This window comes from Gambusia affinis, linkage group LG11, assembly GCF_019740435.1.
Source record: "Gambusia affinis linkage group LG11, SWU_Gaff_1.0, whole genome shotgun sequence".
In the NCBI taxonomy this organism is placed as follows: domain Eukaryota; kingdom Metazoa; phylum Chordata; class Actinopteri; order Cyprinodontiformes; family Poeciliidae; genus Gambusia; species Gambusia affinis.
The window spans coordinates 25,319,022-25,341,186 of NC_057878.1; the positions used below are offsets into that span (position 1 = coordinate 25,319,022).

General features: G+C 31.1%; 3 protein-coding genes across 51 annotated transcripts in view; 2 read left to right on the plus strand and 1 right to left on the minus strand.

The window, feature by feature from the left end:
• Nucleotides 1–22,165, minus strand: part of LOC122839721 (trichohyalin-like) — a 99,039-nt gene that overhangs the window by 19,131 nt on the left and 57,743 nt on the right. The window lies entirely within an intron of this gene.
• On the plus strand, nucleotides 6,197–8,176 carry LOC122839727 (putative uncharacterized protein DDB_G0288537). 2 transcript variants are annotated; one of them, XM_044131633.1, is made up of 8 exons: nucleotides 6,197–6,275; nucleotides 7,063–7,162; nucleotides 7,288–7,332; nucleotides 7,444–7,485; nucleotides 7,601–7,645; nucleotides 7,776–7,820; nucleotides 7,934–7,978; nucleotides 8,090–8,176. In XM_044131633.1, the coding sequence occupies exons 2-8, from the start codon at nucleotides 7,092–7,094 to the stop codon at nucleotides 8,133–8,135; spliced, it is 339 nt and encodes a 112-aa protein (XP_043987568.1). In that variant the 5' UTR covers nucleotides 6,197–6,275; nucleotides 7,063–7,091; the 3' UTR covers nucleotides 8,136–8,176. The 2 variants fall into 2 exon arrangements, with proteins under 2 accessions (XP_043987568.1, XP_043987567.1); XM_044131632.1 differs by having other exon boundaries at nucleotides 7,090–7,162.
• On the plus strand, nucleotides 12,319–19,414 carry LOC122839726. 2 transcript variants are annotated; one of them, XM_044131630.1, is made up of 8 exons: nucleotides 12,319–12,357; nucleotides 15,683–15,727; nucleotides 16,003–16,050; nucleotides 17,936–17,983; nucleotides 18,080–18,260; nucleotides 18,348–18,449; nucleotides 18,758–18,832; nucleotides 18,911–19,414. In XM_044131630.1, exons 2-8 carry the CDS (start codon nucleotides 15,693–15,695, stop codon nucleotides 19,106–19,108), a joined length of 687 nt encoding a protein of 228 aa, XP_043987565.1. In that variant the 5' UTR covers nucleotides 12,319–12,357; nucleotides 15,683–15,692; the 3' UTR covers nucleotides 19,109–19,414. The 2 variants fall into 2 exon arrangements, with proteins under 2 accessions (XP_043987565.1, XP_043987566.1); XM_044131631.1 differs by lacking the exon at nucleotides 12,319–12,357 and adding an exon at nucleotides 15,438–15,567.

Genomic DNA, 22,165 nt, shown 5'->3' on the forward strand with positions numbered 1-22,165 from the left:
AACATGTTCTGTCAGCTTGTTGTGTGAACAATACCTTTTAATCTCTGATTTTAGTTCTTCGTTTTCTCTTAAAGCAGATCTGTAGATTGGAAAGATTAAAAGTGAGAAAACCTAAAAATATGGTTAAATATTTCAAAAAATATTACATAAACTCATAAGACTTTTTCAATATTTTAATAATGATCAATTGTGTTTCTACAACATGTGTTAAATAAATATATTGTCAATCACTGTCTGAAGAGAAAACTTGAAAAATACAAACTTCATCTCATGGAGATCATTTTCATAAGCAGTTTTTGTTTCATCCAGTCTGTGTTAAAATAAAGTAGATATGTTCACTTTGTAACACAAATTCTGAAGTCAAATTATTAAAGTTGTAAAACTTTTTAACAATGTAAACAAAAAAACAGAAAACTTTAAGTAATCCTGGACCTGCAGCCATAAAACCTGTCAATCTCTCAACTGCTTTTTAAATAGTTTTGTGTGAATAACAGAAAACTATGATTTTCTAAACAATTCTTTCTTTTCTTCTGAACAAACAGAACTTCTAAAGTAATTATGTGATACTTTACAATAGAGTAATCAGCATCAATCTATAAACTGTTTTTAATGTCATTTAGCACAGAGTGGAAAACTTTGTGTGTCTCATTGGTCAACAAAGTCAAATCAAATTGTCTTAACAGGTCAAAGTTAGCATTGATTTCAATTAATGTTTAAAATAAAGGTAAAATAATACCAGAATATGTCTTGTAAAGTAAAAACAAAAACAAAAACAAAACACACACACACACACACACACACACAAGATGTTTTCTATATTTGTCATATCCATCTAATTAATTCATCATTAAATGAACTTACAAACTCAGAAATGTGTTACAATGAACAAAGATAAATACCTGTCAGAAACTGATTTCAGTTCTTCTTCTTTCTGTCTTAGGTCAGATCTATAGAGGGTAAAATTATTTTGTATAATTAATTATAATTTGTCATTTGATACTCCAGAAATGTTTTTAGTCTCTCCATTAAATTAAAAACATCTGAAAGTTTGTGCTTCATGAAAATGATCATTAAAGTATATTTTTACCTCACATCATGAAGATTTATGTCCAGAGATAAATCAACATTATTTGTTCTTGAAGTTCTTCCCAAATTAACATTATCAGCAAATTGCTCTCTAATTTCTTCTCACTGTCAATGTATCAATTTTAATAAACACTAGTAACTATAAAAGTAAATGTTCCTACTCAATATTCTAATATCTGGTGATGGAACATGTTCTGTTAGCGTTTTGTGTGAACAATACCTTTAATTAGTTCTTTATCTCTTTGCTTAAAGTCACATCTAAACTATCATAATATCATTTGTGACAAATGGTAAATGAGACATTTTATTCATAATGGCATTTTAAAAAGTTACCAAGTGCTTTAGTACACTGCATGTTTACTTTAGGCAGAGTAAGTTTTAGAATATCACAAAAAAAACGACAAAAAACATTTTCTAATAAACGTCCAACTCCAAGATGGTTCTGTGAAACTACAACTGAATCCTTGGATCTCAGGATCATGTAGGAACTCTAAAAACTTCTCCACAATTCATTGTTTACCCTGGTGATTAGAAAATCTATTAGGAAAAACTCTTACTTCACTTTATGGAGATCAATTTCTAGTGATGTCGTTGTTTTAGTCAATCTGTCGTAAAAAGATAAAATCAGTCATGATCCTCACAGCACAGATTCAACAGAAACATCAGAAAACATGAAATTCTTTGAACATTACTCCTGATCTCTAAACAAGCAAACTGTTAAATGAACTTTTCTAATTAATATTCTAATATCTGGAGCTGAAACATGTTCTTTTAGCTTGATGTGTGAACAATACCTTTTCTTGACTGATTCATGCTCCTTTTCTTTTTGTTCGAGAGCATCTCTAAAGAGTGAAGAATAAAATGTGTGAACAATCCTAACGTTCTAAGATAATTAGCAAATATATTGAATTACTGATATTACACTAAAAACTTAAATTTATAAATATATTCTAGTCAATTAATGTCCAATCACATTGTTATGAAATTATGGATTGATTGAACAACTTACTTCATCTGCTGAAGTTCAACAGCAGAAAGACTGTCAAAAAGATCACAGAATGAAAAGTTACATGAAAATTTACACCATTATAAAAGTGTTATTACAGTGGCAATAGATTTTAATCTCACCAATTTTAATTATTGCAAGTATGAAACATGTATGAAAATGTAGTAAAGTTTTAATTTCTCCAATGATGATGAACCATGAATGAATAACGACATATTTTGTGTCCTCATCCAGTCCTACATGTACTTTATCCCTGATATTCTCTTCACTTCCACAACTCTAAATTATAGTCCTATCTATAATATAGATAGATATAGATAGATAGTCCTATCTATAACATAGATAGACATAAATAGATAGGAATACAGACCCACAGGGAGCCACATTAACCTCTTAACCCTCCATTCCTTCTTTCCCTTTAATATTTTAAGCATTTTTTATTTTTTTTGTGGAGCTCCACTTGTTTGTTTCACTGTATTTTACAAGTTGCCTTTTTGTTGCATTCTTTTACCAGGATTTAGATCAGAACTATGAGTTTCTAATACATCCTGGAGATTAAAATTCAATGCAATGAAAAATGCAGTTGTTTGCCTCCTGAAATGGTTTTCTACTGATTATATTTTTTATGTGATTTGTAACTTTTTCAGAGTTACAAATCATACTGAGATCTTCAGTATGACATGAGAAACTGACCTAAGCTTTCTGAAAAATATGTTTAATCATGTAGTTTATAGTTTTATTGGGGGACCAGGTTGGAATTCATCTTTTTCGCTTAATGAATTAAATAGTCATTTGCCATTTGCGTTTTATATTTACTCAGGTCTTTGTTCAATAACAGTAACATTAGTTTAATGATCTGAAACATTTCAGTGTAACATAAAAGAAAAAAAAAGATGAAACATCTACATGGGCAAACACTTTTTCATTGCACAGTATATTATGTCATTTTCAAAATGTTTTTACACAACTTAATCAATTAAAGTTACCACACAACATCTGGAGTTTTCATCTTACCTTATTCTCTCTTCCACAACTTGTTCAGTTTGTTTCAATTTTTTCGACTTTTTCGACTTTTTCTTACAACACCTAGAGAAGAACTCACAGCAACTATAGAGGAAAAAATGAACAGATTTAGTATGAAATATAATGCTAAAACAGACATACAAGTGTATAAATCTGTGTTCTTTTCAAGTGTTAATTTGATCAACCTAGTGCATTAAAAAATCTTTTACTATAGACTTTGCATACATCACTTGCAAAAATGATGATTTTCTATTTTCTGTGAATCAGCAGGTCACCCTGGCTGTGAAGAAACACTGCGGTCCCAAGCGCTCACAGCTTCACCATTATGTTTTATTGTTGGTACGACGTTGTTTTGGAATCAGAGTCCATATTCATAATGATAATCATGTAGAACACCAAAACAATCTAATCTCATTTCTCAGTATGAGTTTGTTAGTTCCTCTACAATAATGTTGTAGCTGAATTGAGTTATGACAACTAATAATGTCACATTTCCTGGTAGTGCAGGAAAAACGAAAGTCCCCAACATAAACTGAACATTATTATTCATCTGCAGCCTTTCATCCACCTGAACAACAGAGGTCGCTGTTGTGCATCTCTGTCATGAAACACTGAATGATTTTCTCTCATTATATACAGATTTGATTCAGCTCGCATCTTCATAAATATTTATGAAACTAATAATTTGGCATCAGATTCATATTTCTACAGAGAAATATGAATCAAGTCATCCTCTGTTGATGTTACAATTAACATTTTTAAATACAATTTATCTTTTGGGTGTTATGATCCTACACTCACACTGAGGTAGAATGAATTGGCTCTTTTCTTGTCTGATTACATATTAGCTTTTCAGTTTTAAATCAACACATTTAAAAACACTAAAATGCTACTATAAATATATTTCTCTTACCCGTTCCCCATTGTGACTTCTGTGTTCTGAACTGTCCGTCTACTTCAGTCTGTCTGTACAGTCGACATGTAGAAAACACAAGTGCATTCTGATGAAGGTTTACTATCTCTTTTACTTTTTACTTGACATCAGGACTTACTGGTTTCTGGAATGTGTGACTCATCCATCATAGTGGCAGACTTTAGCACTGCACTGAGAAGATGTTTACTGAGTTATAAAAAAGAATTCAACAGCTAGAGTTTTGAAATAGTGGAAGAAAACAACATCCAATTTTTTAATAAATACAAAAAGAATATCTCAGTTTTGGAACAGGTTCTAAACCATATAACAATTTACACAAAACAACCAATAAAACTTTTATTCTAGATATGGTTAATCTTTTTGCTCATGCAGAATCTGTTTTGGTTTTATCTGAAAAAGGAGAACTTTTGTGCATTCGACCCACTGTTCAAAGGTCCACAAGATGTCACACTTTCTTCATTTTAAAAAGCTAAAAAAGTCATCCTGCCCTCTCTGGAATGTTCATGGCTAAAACATTCACTGATGAACATTTGTATTTAATGAGAAACTCATAAAAATCTTGCTTCCTTAAATCCATCTCTGTATTTTTAAGGCCAACTGAATATTTACAATGTTAGTGTGTAGACTAGCCTTATTGGAGGACTATAAAAAATTAATTCAAATCATATTTTTCTGACATGCTTTAGTTCCAACAGTAAAAACAGCTTAGAAAGCAAAAAAGAAACTTCATTCAAAGAGGAACCAATGAAGGGATAATTTTTCACACCATGACTGACATGAAGATCTTTCATTTTATGGAAGCAGCTATCATCTCTATTGTTTCAGTCTGAAGCCTTTGTAGCTCCAAATTGTTGAAGATTTGTTCAGAATATCTACTTATTTTTATGTAACTGTGTATTGTTTAAATTAAATTGTGAAAAGTTATTTTAAAAAATTTAAGTACCTTAATCTGTCCTGTAAAAAGCAGAATTTAATATTTTAAAAATATTTTTGCTATGAAAAAGTAAAGACAATTTATTGGCAGACGACATATTTACATGCATGTTTTCAGAAAGTAATGTTGTTACTGGTTTTTTTCCAGTGGTTTGCAGGACAAAATGCAGTTTGTTCCACCAATGAAACTGATCCAAAGCTCCAGGCTGCAGCAGGTCCATTCCTGCTGGGTTTGAGTTGGTTCCTCATTCAGATGCTTTTTGCAGAAACGTTAGACTTTATGTGAGTCAAAATCATTTAGCTCATTCTCATTTAACTAAAGAGGAGCACAAATACAAATATAATTTTATTAAGTTCTGCAAAAAAGATTGACATTGACTATGACACAACAAGCAACATCTTTCGTTTTTGTTTCTTGCCTCCTGGAAAATATGCGTGTGGGTTTTTTAACTAAAGCTTAAGGAAGTAAGGGAGTGACCATTTTCTGAGGAAGGAACTATAAACAACATATCTTCTGTTATGTACGTATCTATTTCCTTATGCTTATGCATAAAACATCACAAACATTTAGAGGGAATGTATCTGTCATCACGCTGAACAGAAGGCACACTTTGCATTGTAATGGATAATTATTGTGTTATTATTGTGCAAATGTTAATTTAATGTTAAACATGCAGTCAAAGAGAATCATTTCAAAATGCTGATGTAGATTTTTAGTCATCTAATCCTGATTGTTTGATTAGAAATCAACTGAACTTCTTTTGTAGTTGCCTTGTATTTACACATTCAGGATAAGCTGTTAAAAATTGCTCTGGTGGAGAATGAGTGAACATTATCAACTAAAACGTACATATTTTTATGAAAATGAATAATAAAGAGCATTATTTTGACTGCTTGTAAATTTCAGTGATCAGAATAATAGTGAGCAGAATCCTTCCTTTAAGGACTGAAAAAGAGTTAATTTTATTTATCAAAGATTTAACCAACTTACTCTTCAAAAGCAACAAGATGAAAAAATCTGACTACAGATCTTGATTATGAGTTTAATTCTCTCTCTTTGATCAATAATCATCTAACCAGGAAGGTATTTTATGCAGTGAATAATGTAACTGGAACTGGAGCCAAAAGTGTTTTTCCTGAAGCTGTGAAACCTGTTCTGTAAGATGTCTGAGAACCAACAGCTGCTTTTACATTTTAGTTACTTCTTAAGCAAAGTCAAAGTGACAGCGACTGAGAAGAGGCCAGGGAAACCAAACAGACAGCGTGTGGACACGTAGAAGTCAAAATCATAAGGTAGGAAAATTTTATCATTCCTAAAATGGAATGAAAATTGGTAAGAAAAAACAGCAATGAAATATATCTTACAGATTTCTTGCATTATTACTTAAAAAAATATTTTCTGAAAATATGAAGAGACAATAGTTATTTTCTTGGCAAAAAGTTGTTAGATTACAACGCAAACCTCTTCTGTGAGACAGATAGGAATAGTGTTAAATCATAGATTATTGTGGTTATGGTGCCTTATTGCAAATGAACTGAAACCAGTTCATTTTTTACAAATAAAAGACCTCCTGATGTCTTCATTTGTACATAGATCTGTATCTTCCAGAACTGCTGTCTTCTGTATGAGCATAAAAGTCATCGTTGCTGCTGAATCTGAGATTTACCTGAGATAAATTAATCAATTCTAAAACTGTTTGTGATGAAACAACTCAGTTAGTATTGGACTTATGTCATTTTATACAGAACTCAAATTTTTTTATTCTGCAACATCTGTAAAGAAATTATTTCATATGATTGATATTACATAAATAAATACAAAAGAAATAGATATGTCTTATGAAGCATTACTGCTGATACTTTTTTGTGTTAGCCTCTATAACATTATTTAGTATTATACATTTTCCCTCAAACAAATTTTCCAAAGATTTGAACGAATTCTGTGATCGGAAGCAGTTTGTAGCTAGTATCATTTTCAATCTACACAAATCTCAAAGTAGTAAAGAACGATGTAGCAAAAAAACAGTGAACACAAATGTATTACAAAACAGAATTTGGTGGAAGTTTTCAATCATTTCAGAAAACTGAAAATTAGTGGCGATTTCAGATATGGGAAAAAGGAGGAACTCCCCAGAGAGGAATTTTGTGGGGGGCGACAGGAGTGCATCCTCTGGAAACGGGTAAATTATATGAACTGTTTGAAAATAGTTTTACTTTATACAGAAAGAAATCTATTAAAGTTCAAAAAAATTTTTACTATAGGAAATAATCCATGCTTGATAATAATTTTTGAATTTCTCAACAGGGAAAGTGACATGGAAGAAGAAACCAACAAACAGCAAGTCGATCAGTAAGAAATATTCAAATTATGATGGAACATGTCTCAATATTTCCTCTGTTTATTCATTATTGTTTATAATAACAATAATGAATTTGAACCAATATCATTTTTACTCTGTAGAAATCTCTCACATGAAAATAAAGAAAATACACCTGAAAACAAGTAAGCATTTGAACAATTTTAAGAAATATTTTAGATTGAATGAATAATAGCCCATAAACAATTTGGAAAATTTCAGAAAAATCTGCTTTAAATTAATGCAACATGTTGTGAACAGGCCTGTTGAGACAAAGGAAGCACAAAATGAAAATCAGGAAGAGAAGTATGTATTTATATAAATATGATTTCATAAGACATAAAAAAAATATATATATATCTAATGGCTAAAATAAAGTTTTGCTCTGTTGATGATTTGGGAATTTCTTAGTGTAATTTATTTTTTTGATCCACAGTAATCATCAAAACCAAAAAAGTGACAATAATCCAATTCAAAGCAGGTATGAAATCTTAAATAATGTGGAAAATGATTATATTTCCTTGCTAAGATTAAAACTTTTGAGGATGTTGATACATTTTTGAACAAAAGGTAATTAATAAATATCTTTAACAGTTCTGAAGACATGAAGGAAGAAACCAACAAACAGCAAAGCGATCAGTAAGAAATATTCATATTATGATGGAACATGTCTCAATATTTCCTCTGTTGATTCATTATTGTTTCTAATAACAATAATGAATTTGAACCAATATCATTTTTACTCTGTAGAAATCTTTCACATGAAGATGAAGAAAATACACCTGAAAACAAGTAAGCATTTGAACAATTTTAAGAAATATTTTAGATTGAATGAATAATAGCCCATAAACAATTTGGAAAATTTCAGAAAAATCTGCTTTAAATTAATGCAACATGTTGTGAACAGGCCTGTTGAGACAAAGGAAGCAGAAAATGAAGATCAGGGAGAGAAGTATGTATTTATATATATATGATTTTATGAGATGTACCACAATGTAAAATATCTAACGGCCTAATTAAAGTTTTGCTTTGTTGATGATTTGAGACTTTCTTAATGTTATTTTTTGATCCACAGTAATCATGAAAACCAAAAAAGTGACAATAATCCAATTCAAAGCAGGTATGAAATCTTAAATAATGTAGAAAATGATTATATTTACTTGCTAAGATTAAAACTTTTGAGTATGTTGATAAATTTTTGAACAAAAGCTAATTAATAAATATCTTTAACAGTTCTGAAGACATGAAGGAAGAAACCAACAAACAGCAAGTCGATCAGTAAGAAATATTCATATTATGATGGAACATGTCTCAATATTTCCTCTGTTGATTCATTATTGTTTAAAAAAATAAACAATTTTAACCAATATAATTTTTACTCTGTAGAAATCTTTCAAATGAAAATAAAGAAAATACACCTGAAAACAAGTAAGCATTTGAACAATTTTAAGAAATATTTTAGATTGAATGAATAATAGCCCATAAACAATTTGGAATATTTCAGAAAAATCTGCTTTAAATTAATATAACATGTTGTGAACAGGCCTGTTGAGACACAGGAAGCAGAAAATGAAAAACAGGAAGAGAAGTTTTTCATTTTCATAAATATTTTTTATGAAATTTTTATAAATATGATTTCATAAGACATAAAAAAAATTATATCTAATGGCTAAAATAAAGTTTTGCTCTGTTGATGATTTGGGAATTTCTTAGTGTAATTTATTTTTTTGATCCACAGTAATCATCAAAACCAAAAAAGTGACAATAATCCAATTCAAAGCAGGTATGAAATCTTTTAAATAATGTAGAAAATGATTATATTTCCTTGCTAAGATTAAAACTTTTGAGGATGTTGATAAATTTTTGAACAAAAGCTAACTAATAAATATCTTTAACAGTTCTGAAGACATGAAGGAAGAAACCAACAAACAGCAAATCGATCAGTAAGAAATATTCATATTATGATGGAACATGTCTCAATATTTCCTCTGTTGATTCATTATTGTTTATAATAACAATAATGAATTTGAACCAATATCATTTTTACTCGGTAGAAATCTTGCAAATGAAAATAAAGAAAATACACCTGAAAACAAGTAAGCATTTGAACAATTTTAAGAAATATTTTAGATTGAATGAATAATAGCCCATAAACAATTTGGAAAATTTCAGAAAAATCTGCTTTAAATTAATGCAACATGTTGTGAAAAGGCCTGTTGAGACAAAGGAAGCAGAAAATGAACATCAGGAAGAGAAGTATGTATTTATATAAATATGATTTCATAAGACATAAAAAAATTTATATCTAATGGCTAAAATAAAGTTTTGCTCTGTTGATGATTTGGGAATTTCTTAGTGTAATTAATTTTTTTGATCCACAGTAATCATCAAAACCAAAAAAGTGACAATAATCCAATTCAAAGCAGGTATGAAATCTTTTAAATAATGTGAAAAATGATTATATTTACTTGCTAAGATTAAAACTTTTGAGGATGTTGATACATTTTTGAACAAAAAGTAACTAATAAATATCTTTAACAGTTCTGAAGACATGAAGGAAGAAACCAACAAACAGCAAGTCGATCAGTAAGAAATATTCATATTATGATGGAATATGTCTCAATATTTCCTCTGTTGATTCATTATTGTTTATAATAACAATAATGAATTTGAACCAATATAATTTTTACTCGGTAGAAATCTTTCACAAGAAGATGAAGAAAATACACCTGAAAACAAGTAAGCATTTGAACAATTTTAAGAAATATTTTAGATTGAATGAATAATAGCCCATAAACAATTTGGAATATTTCAGAAAAATCTGCTTTAAATTAATGTAACATGTTGTGAACAGGCCTGTTGAGACAAAGGAAGCAGAAAATGAACATCAGGAAGAGAAGTATGTATTTATATAAATATGATTTCATAAGACATAAAAAAAAATTTATATCTAATGGCTAAAATAAAGTTTTGCTCTGTTGATGATTTGGGAATTTCTTAGTATAATTGTTTTTATTTTAATCCACAGTAATCATCAAAACCAAAAAAGTGACAATAATCCAATTCAAAGCAGGTATGAAATCTTTTAAATAATGTAGAAAATGATTATATTTACTTGCTAAGATTAAAACTTTTGAGAATGTTGATAAATTTTTGAACAAAAGCTAACTAATAAATATCTTTAACAGTTCTGAAGACATGAAGGAAGAAACCAACAAACAGCAAAGCGATCAGTAAGAAATATTCATATTATGATGGAATATGTCTCAATATTTCCTCTGTTTATTCATTATTGTTTATAATAACAATAATGAATTTGAACCAATATCATTTTTACTTTGTAGAAATATTTCACAAGAAGATGAAGAAAATACACCTGAAAACAAGTAAGCATTTGAACAATTTTAAGAAATATTTTAGATTGAATGAATAATAGCCCATAAACAATTTGGAAAATTTCAGAAAAATCTGCTTTAAATTAATGTAACATGTTGTGAACAGGCCTGTTGAGACAAAGGAAGCAGAAAATGAACATCAGGAAGAGAAGTATGTATTTATATAAATATGATTTTATGAGATGTACCACAATGTAAAATATCTAACGGCCTAATTAAAGTTTTGCTTTGTTGATGATTTGAGACTTTCTTAATGTTATTTTTTTGATCCACAGTAATCATGAAAACCAAAAAAGTGACAATAATCCAATTCAAAGCAGGTATGAAATCTTTTAAATAATGTGGAAAATGATTATATTTACTTGCTAAGATTAAAACTTTTGAGGATGTTGATAAATTTTTGAACAAAAGGTAATTAATAAATATCTTTAACAGTTCTGAAGACATGAAGGAAGAAACCAACAATCAGCAAGTCGATCAGTAAGAAATATTCATATTATGATGGAACATGTCTCAATATTTCCTCTGTTGATTCATTATTGTTTATAATAACAATAATGAATTTGAACCAATATCATTTTTACTCTGTAGAAATCTCTCACATGAAAATAAAGAAAATACACCTGAAAACAAGTAAGCATTTGAACAATTTTAAGAAATATTTTAGATTGAATGAATAATAGCCCATAAACAATTTGGAAAATTTCAGAAAAATCTGCTTTAAATTAATGCAACATGTTGTGAACAGGCCTGTTGAGACAAAGGAAGCAGAAAATGAACATCAGGAAGAGAAGTATGTATTTATATAAAAATAACTTGATGGAACATGAAAGACCCAATCCAAGATTTCCTCTCAGGAATTTTCCTTTGAAGAATTTATTTTGTATAATTAGACTCAGTTTTAAACAGAGTATTTTTAATCCACAGAAATGTTCAGGAAGACAAGAGTAAAGAAGAAACTGGAAGCAGGTCAATTATATAAACTGTCTTAAACTAGCTTTACTTTACACAGAGAAAAAGTTTATTAAATTTCAAGCCAAATATGGACATTAGGAGAGAATAAATGTTTTCAATAATTTCATATATTTTTAACAGCATAATTGACAAGAAGGAAGAAACCAACAAACAGCAAATCGATCAGTAAGAAATATTCAAATTATGATGGAACATGTCTCAATATTTCCTCTGTTGATTCATTATTGTTTATAATAACAATAATGAATTTGAACCAATATCATTTTTACTTTGTAGAAATATTTCACAAGAAGATGAAGAAAATACACCTGAAAACAAGTAAGCATTTGAACAATTTTAAGAAATATTTTAGATTGAATGAATAATAGCCCATAAACAATTTGGAAAATTTCAGAAAAATCTGCTTTAAATTAATGCAACATGTTGTGAACAGGCCTGTTGAGACAAAGGAAGCAGAAAATGAAGATCAGGGAGAGAAGTATGTATTTATATAAATATGATTTCATAAGACATAAAAAAATTTATATCTAATGGCTAAAATAAAGTTTTGCTCTGTTGATGATTTGGGAATTTCTTAGTGTAATTAATTTTTTTAATCCACAGTAATCATCAAAACCAAAAAAGTGACAATAATCCAATTCAAAGCAGGTATGAAATCTTTTAAATAATGTGAAAAATGATTATATTTACTTGCTAAGATTAAAACTTTTGAGGATGTTGATACATTTTTGAACAAAAAGTAACTAATAAATATCTTTAACAGTTCTGAAGACATGAAGGAAGAAACCAACAAACAGCAAGTCGATCAGTAAGAAATATTCATATTATGATGGAATATGTCTCAATATTTCCTCTGTTGATTCATTATTGTTTATAATAACAATAATGAATTTGAACCAATATAATTTTTACTCGGTAGAAATCTTTCACAAGAAGATGAAGAAAATACACCTGAAAACAAGTAAGCATTTGAACAATTTTAAGAAATATTTTAGATTGAATGAATAATAGCCCATAAACAATTTGGAATATTTCAGAAAAATCTGCTTTAAATTAATGTAACATGTTGTGAACAGGCCTGTTGAGACACAGGAAGCAGAAAATGAACATCAGGAAGAGAAGTATGTATTTATATAAATATGATTTTATGAGATGTACCACAATGTAAAATATCTAACGGCCTAATTAAAGTTTTGCTTTGTTGATGATTTGAGACTTTCTTAATGTTATTTTTTTGATCCACAGTAATCATGAAAACCAAAAAAGTGACAATAATCCAATTCAACGCAGGTATGAAATCTTAAATAATGTGGAAAATGATTATATTTACTTGCTAAGATTAAAACTTTTGAGGATGTTGACACATTTTTGAACTAAAGGTAATTAATAAATATTTTTAACAGTTCTGAAGACATGAAGGAAGAAACCAACAAACAGCAAAGCGATCAGTAAGAAATATTCATATTATGATGGAACATGTCTCAATATTTCCTCTGTTGATTCATTATTGTTTAAAAAAAATAAACAATTTTAACCAATATAATTTTTACTCTGTAGAAATCTTTCACATGAAAATAAAGAAAATACACCTGAAAACAAGTAAGCATTTGAACAATTTTAAGAAATATTTTAGATTGAATGAATAATAGCCCATAAACAATTTGGAAAATTTCAGAAAAATCTGCTTTAAATTAATGCAACATGTTGTGAACAGGCCTGTTGAGACAAAGGAAGCAGAAAATGAAAATCAGGAAGAGAAGTATGTATTTTTATAAATATGATTTCATAAGACATAAAAAAAAATTTATATCTAATGGCTAAAATAAAGTTTTGCTCTGTTGATGATTTGGGAATTTCTTAGTATAATTGTTTTTATTTTAATCCACAGTAATCATCAAAACCAAAAAAGTGACAATAATCCAATTCAAAGCAGGTATGAAATCTTTTAAATAATGTGGAAAATGATTATATTTCCTTGCTAAGATTAAAACTTTTGAGGATGTTGATACATTTTTGAACAAAAAGTAACTAATAAATATCTTTAACAGTTCTGAAGACATGAAGGAAGAAACCAACAAACAGCAAGTCGATCAGTAAGAAATATTCAAATTATGATGGAACATGTCTCAATATTTCCTCTGTTTATTCATTATTGTTTATAATAACAATAATGAATTTGAACCAATATCATTTTTACTTGGTAGAAATCTTGCAAATGAAAATAAAGAAAATACACCTGAAAACAAGTAAGCATTTGAACAATTTTAAGAAATATTTTAGATTGAATGAATAATAGCCCATAAACAATTTGGCAAATTTCAGAAAAATCTGCTTTAAATTAATATAACATGTTGTGAACAGGCCTGTTGAGACAAAGGAAGCAGAAAATGAAAATCAGGAAGAGAAGTATGTATTTATATAAATATGATTTCATAAGACATAAAAAAATTTATATCTAATGGCTAAAATAAAGTTTTGCTCTGTTGATGATTTGGGAATTTCTTAGTGTAATTTATTTTTTTGATCCACAGTAATCATCAAAACCAAAAAAGTGACAATAATCCAATTCAAAGCAGGTATGAAATCTTAAATAATGTGGAAAATGATTATATTTACTTGCTAAGATTAAAACTTTTGAGGATGTTGATAAATTTTTGAACAAAAGCTAACTAATAAATATCTTTAACAGTTCTGAAGACATGAAGGAAGAAACCAACAAACAGCAAGTCGATCAGTAAGAAATATTCATATTATGATGGAATATGTCTCAATATTTCCTCTGTTGATTCATTATTGTTTATAATAACAATAATGAATTTGAACCAATATCATTTTTACTCTGTAGAAATATTTCACAAGAATATGAAGAAAATACACCTGAAAACAAGTAAGCATTTGAACATTTTTAAGAAATATTTTAGATTGAATGAATAATAGCCCATAAACAATTTGGAAATTTTCAGAAAAATCTGCTTTAAATTAATGTAACATGTTGTGAACAGGCCTGTTGAGACACAGGAAGCAGAAAATGAACATCAGGAAGAGAAGTATGTATTTATATATATATATGATTTTATGAGATGTACCACAATGTAAAATATCTAATGGCCTAATTAAAGTTTTGCTTTGTTGATGATTTGAGACTTTCTTAATGTTACTTTTTTGATCCACAGTAATCATGAAAACCAAAAAAGTGACAATAATCCAATTCAAAGCAGGTATGAAATCTTAAATAATGTAGAAAATGATTATATTTACTTGCTAAGATTAAAACTTTGAGGATGTTGATAAATTTTTGAACAAAAGGTAATTAATAAATATCTTTAACAGTTCTGAAGACATGAAGGAAGAAACCAACAAACAGCAAAGCGATCAGTAAGAAATATTCAAATTATGATGGAATATGTCTCAATATTTCCTCTGTTGATTCATTATTGTTTCTAATAACAATAATGAATTTGAACCAATATCATTTTTACTCGGTAGAAATCTTGCAAATGAAAATAAAGAAAATACACCTGAAAACAAGTAAGCATTTGAACAATTTTAAGAAATATTTTAGATTGAATGAATAATAGCCCATAAACAATTTGGAAAATTTCAGAAAAATCTGCTTTAAATTAATATAACATGTTGTGAACAGGCCTGTTGAGACAAAGGAAGCAGAAAATGAACATCAGGAAGAGAAGTATGTATTTTTATAAATATGATTTCATAAGACATAAAAAAATTTATATCTAATGGCTAAAATAAAGTTTTGCTCTGTTGATGATTTGGGAATTTCTTAGTGTAATTAATTTTTTTGATCCACAGTAATCATCAAAACCAAAAAAGTGACAATAATCCAATTCAAAGCAGGTATGAAATCTTTTAAATAATGTGGAAAATGATTATATTTCCTTGCTAAGATTAAAACTTTTGAGGATGTTGATAAATTTTTGAACAAAAGGTAAATAATAAATATCTTTAACAGTTCTGAAGACATGAAGGAAGAAACCAACAAACAGCAAGTCGATCAGTAAGAAATATTCATTTTTGATTTAACATGTCTCAATGTTTCCTCTGTTGATTCATTGCCTTCTTTAACAGATATAAAGCAGGTAATGAGCTCTTCCTCCTTTCCTGTCAGCCTACTTTGAAAAAGGGACCCTAGAGCCCACTAAAAGACCCCTAGTGGGGCGATAAAAATAAAAAAAATGCTGCATTGACTGTTCACTGATAATATTCACAATGTTTATTTTCTAAATGTATTTCTTGACTCTTCTGTAAACAAAGTTTTTGTCTTTAATCCAGTCTGACTCAGATGGAAGCATATTACAAAGGAGAACTTAGAAAGAAAGAGTGAGTATTGTGCATTATATATCAACAAAATCCACAAACGACATTATTACCGTATTTTTCAGACTATAAGCCGCTACTTTTTTCCCACGCTTTGAACCAGGCGGCTTATATTATTTCTGTGGATTTTTCTTCAACCACCAGGGGGCTCTTTAGCAGGAAGTGAATCATCGGAAGTCAAAATTGGAAATCAAAGAAGAAAGTGCTGATTTTCATTTAGAACAAGCACATGCTAGCAGCAGGCACAATGGAGAAATTTCTACAAACTCGTGCAGCTTCAAAGTTTGAGGGCTATCGACCTGACAGCACAGGGGGGAAATGGGCTCTTTGCACCTGCCGCGCTGACCTCACAACCGCTGTCTTTTTTCCACTTTTAGTTACCATGACAGCTAGAAAAGACAAAGTCGTATTTCAGACGCAAATAAAACAATACTATACACTTTGTTGTCTTCCTAATATAATGAATGGGCTTTTAAGTTTTTGTGGATTTCCAAGCGGTCCTGAATTAAGAAGAAGGTGGCTTGTAAATATTCCGTGCTACCAGTTAAAGCGAAGGCCCCACAGCAAAGTTTACAGCCTTCATTTCACTCCAGATCAGTTTCTTCAGCCTAAAGAAGAAGGTAAAGGAGCCGTCCTTTGTTATTTCCATGGAATCACTTCTGTATTCAGCCTGAAAGAGCGAATGTATGGGAACGAGAGCAGACCAGAGCCAAGACACCCGAGAAACTGATCTGCCTGTACACACCGCTGTAAAACACCGTCCTGCTTCACAAGAAGCATGCAAAACTAATAAAGCAAAATAACACGGAGACCTTAAGGAACACGGACATATTTTTCTAAAAGCAACAACTTTGAAGCTGAACCGTCAGCTGAACTAGAACTCTGACACCAGAGCTGCTCTACTGTTAAGCTATGGGCTTGTTGTACTTCATGCTGTGGAAGCAAAAAGCCTGAACCTAAAGTCCCCCATTACTTGGTCTCTGACACTAACAACAATAAAGTCACGTAATATACTTGAACATAAGGTAAAAACATTGTCTGTTAAAATGGATGAAAAATGTTTAGATACTTAAACAGCACATTTTTACAAAAAAAATGTCAGAGAATATTGCCCTAGCATAAGCTAATGTTAGCCACAAAGTTTAAAGAAAGTAAAACTTGCGTTCCTATCTGTGAATGTATAAGGAGGCGTACATCTTAAAACCTTTCTCCAGCTTACTTATTGGGGCTTCGATGTACATCATCAACTGTTACCTTGGACAAGCCCTGCAAACACTCACTGTAAAGTGCCATTTTCAATAGATCGGAAACGATTGAGCCGCTTTTCCCCGAACTCGGAAGCTGATGTGCAAAGAGCCCATAGAACCGCTGCATGAGACATTCATATCAAAATCTGCTCTAATTCAACACAGTTTGGAAGAGATCTAACTCCTCTTTCAGTTAGATCTGTTCATGCATGTCTTTATGAAGATATGCAATTATGTCCGAAAATGAAAGAGCAAAATCCACAGAATTGTGCATATTAAAATCTCCGAAATATATGGGTTTATTTATCTGTTTGCAAAACAGATATATAAGCCCACACATATAAGTAATACAACAGAATGGACATAATATCTGACAGACATTGTACATGCACAAAATATTTATTTATTTGAAAAAAAATCTAATATTAAATAGAGTATAAGACAAGTAGGTAATATTATTTGACATTTGTTTTTCATGATCAGGTTGGGTGAGAGGAGGTTGAACATTTTCAACAATTTGGTGCTTAGTTATCTACATAAAAGCATTTCAACTTCTTTCCATAAGAAATATTGACATTGAAAAATGTACACAAAGTTTGAAAAGCAGTAATTTTTAGTTCTTTAATTTGTATTTTCTGCAGATATACTATTACAAAGATAAGGAAGGAATTGGAATCACTGAAAGACAGGTACTGTACATGGAAGCCATTCACAAAGAATTGTTCATGTCTCATTAAATCCAGGGAGGAAATGGTTTTTACTATATGCATATTTTATTTTGACAGACTGGCACAAGACATGGCTGTTTCAATAAAGACAGGAGACACTGAGAGCATGAATGACCCAGTCAGTAAAACCAGACTGACAGAAATGTATGACAGTCTAAAGCTGGAGAAGTGGACTGGAATCAAAGATCTTCTGAAATCCAATAAAACCAGTCCAGAGTTTACAAGGGCTTTGGTTCAGGTAAACTGAGATTGTTGTTTTTTACATGGATATCTTTTGATTTAACTTTGTTTTTTATTTGTTTAACACTCCAACACACTGTTGCAGAAAACCTTTAAAGAAGCAGCAGAAGAAATGATAAGAAAAAAGCATCAAATAGAGGAGACTTTTGGATCAACTGAGTGCAGCGGTGGACAGGAACATCAAAAGGTATCCAACCTGAGGACCATTTTCTCCACCGCAAAACAAAAACTGTTTTGAAAAGAAGAATCCATCTTACAAGAAGGTCATGCTTGAAATTAGTTACAAAAATGTAATTGGTTAAAATACAAGAAACTGGAGACAATCAGAATCAGAAAATAACCCTAACGGTTAAGGTGGTTTTCATTGAAAGTGTCACATTGAAAAGAGATCAGATCAAATAAAAAGAATTTAGAAAATAAAATTATTCTTCTGAGTGCAAAAAGCAGACCTGAAGTGATGTGATACGCTTTACCTTCCTGGTTCATATGTTCCAGGTTGAAGGTTACAGAAAGCTGGCAGTTCACAATCTGCAGTTGGCTCTGTACCACAGCAACAAAGATCTTCTGAAGGTAAATCAGGACCAAAAAAATTAAAGAGTTTGATTTAAAAGGCTTATAATGTAAGTTTAACAAATTTCTCCTTGGCAGAGTCCCTTTCCTAAATATGAAGGTGAAAAAGCTGAAGATGTGATGGTAAACCTGAGACGTCTGACCTCGGAGTGCTACTGGTTGGGATGTTTGATCGCTTTAAACAATCCGCCTCTTCAGCCAGACTGGGAGAGTCAACATTATATGAAAAACTCCTGGAACATTTTCCCTCAAAGGCTCAAAGATTCTGATAAATAGAAAAAGAACAACATGCATGCATTTCTTTCATGCAGTTTTAGTTTCCTGAAAGCACAAATTAGGCTTCATTGAAAAAAAGATAAATATTGATCAAATGTTATTCATTTGAAAGAAAATGCATGCAATGTAAATTATTATTCTCATTGTAGGTTTTTTTGTGCTTTCATGTTTTTTTCTCAGTATTGTTCTATCAAATGCAATTGTTGTAGGTGTTGGTAATAAAATAAAAGCTTTATGAGTGAAAGAATTTACTTTAGAATTACAATTAATTTCTGTCTGTGACAGATCAAGTTTTGTCTAGCCAAATAAAATGTCTTCAGTCTCTTTATCTTGCTTCCTTTCTGCCTAAACTCATCCTAATATTAAATAAAATTGTGACTTTTTCAGAAAAAAAATATTTTTTTCTGAAAAAAAAATACATTTTTTCTGGACTTTCTGGTGCCTAAACAGGAAAACAATAATTTTTTATAGGAATGAGTGATCTTGGCTTTTGTACATCCCACTGTTGAATTTATGCTAATACTATAACAAAGATCAACATTTAAAGAACTGCTGCTCAGCAAGAAAAGGAAGACAGAAGAATAGTATTCAATTTGATTTTTATTGAAATTCAATTTCACTTCAAAGCTTTCCCAAATGGAGTAGTGCCTGGCATTTATGTGAATGCTGAAATTAAAACAAGTATGGAGACATTAATCATACAATTTTTTATGATCTGTATATATGTTGGCTTAAATGATTTTATTGATTACACCAGTGACGTGCGGTGAGGTTCATAGCTGGTGAGGCACTGACGTCATCAGAATCAGATTTGCAAATAGATGCATAGATTGACAGCAGTTTACAGGTTATGTTTCACTTCTGCATCCTTACACATACAAACTGTAGCTCACAAAACACACATTTCCTTAAAAAACAAAACAAAAAATCACTATCTCTATTATAATCTATCGCTGCACTTGACTTGCTTCCCGAATCGTTTAGCCTAGCTCGCTGTCACTTACTCGGCAGTTGAGGAGTGAACAAGACGAACGTCTGGGATCTTGAGCGCCCCCTGCCATGAGGCAAGAGAACTGCCTGCCTCACCTCGAACCTGTTCTCTGCCGTTTATAATCGCTCATTACACGAAACACGTTACACAAACACAGTTGGTGACAAAAAGCACTGTACATTATATACATAAGCTAAATTATTGGAAATAAGTTCACATATTAAATTTGTTTAAACCATTTTATTGACGCCGTACAGCAACATGCTCTCTCCGCTTAGCAGCCAGCGCAGAGCCAGGGGTTGCGCAATCCAAGGTGAGGCAGAGCTCGCTGCTGCCTCACCGGCATCGCTTCCAAGCATTTGAATGGGAAAATAAGAAAATTCAGCCATTTTGAACAAATAAAAATCGAAATTGGTGAAGCTACATGAAAAATAAATATTTTTTAGTACAAACCACCGGATGAATATAACAATTTTAATTACTTTATGATTATATATTTTCTTTCTTTCCATGATGGCTGGTGAGGCACTGCCTCACCTGCCTCCCCTGACCGCACGTCACTGGATTACACCATTGTTATAATACACTTAAAGAAACCTCCACCACATGGACAATAGAAACTAAAACGATACTATTACCAAGGCATTCTAACTTCTACTAATTTAGGGCAGGAGTTAAGATATGAGTAAATTATGAGCAGGATTTGTCAGAAAGAAGTGTTTCTCAAAACAGCAACAACTTATTTCCATCATTCATGCACTGATTACATAAACTTTTATTCAAGGTCTTGTAAAATTTTAGGTGAAAACTTAGCCCACGAGGCTGGGTGGTCTCAAAGCACTGGTGCAAAAAATGTTTTACACAATATTTCATCATGATTGTTTAGTGTTTAGCAACTGTGTGCTAAAATAAAGGGTAGGAACAGCAGCCAGTTTCGATGTTTAATATAAATAAGTGAAGAGGTCACTTATGTGCCCAGTGACTTCTTCTCAACTGTTCTTTCAAATCCCAAATTCCACTAACATGTCTTAAAGTCATCTAAATATTTTAGTGTTTTTGAACCAACACTGACAGCATCTTCTGCATCACCATCAATGACACATTCTCTGTCTGTGGTCATGAAGTCAATGTTGACTATTTGTTTCTCCCCACTAATCAGGTTTGTCCCAGTAGCTGTTATCTCTGTGGAGCCAAAGTCAATTTCCAGTTTGAATTTACTGCCTCCAGTCACGTCTACAATGAATGAACCAACTTCTTCCACTCCCCACTCATCTACATACACTGCATCTTTTCTTAATGAGCAGAAGAATCTCAGTTTCATTTCCTGATGGAGCAACTTCTGATCACCCTGATGGAAGTTTTGAACCTTTTGATAGTGAGAGGCATCAGGATGCATTGTTTGCTTGTTCCCCTTCATTGTGTTTATGTGAAAAGATAATTAGTTTCTGGCGTTTTCCTAATTGCTATTTGCCAATGTTATGACTCAGTGGGCAAGAGTCAGAGGTTGACTTCTCTTAACCACCACTTGCCTCAGTTACAGCTGAAGGTGGTGCTCTGCTTGCTAAAGGAAATGATGTCAGAAATGAGAAGATCCATTCTGCTGAGACATCATTGCCTGTGACTTGTGAAGCACTCAATAACCCCTTAACCCTCACCCCGTCAATCACCAATCAAAATGGGGGGCTCTAGGCTCCCTAATGAAAGTGTCATAATGGACGCTGGCAGAAACTCAAAGCATCTCTAGCAAAATATTTTGAGTTAGACACTGTAAGGTTTAGGAAACAACCCTTGTTCTCCTATGACAGTGGTGCCCTGATGCCCAACCAGGCAGTTGATCGATAATTTTTGTTGGTTTAGTTAACAGGGAGTGGGTTGGATTTTGCTGCTTACTTCTCTGGCCCTTATTTGGTTCAGAGTAAAGTGTCAAATACAAACCATGTCATTTCTACACCTGACCACAGAAAGACATGGTTATACCACATGAACATGTTGAAATGCTATCATCTAAGGGAGACCGGATCATGAGAGAATTTGGAGAGAATCCAAGAAACTGCTATCCCTGTGGT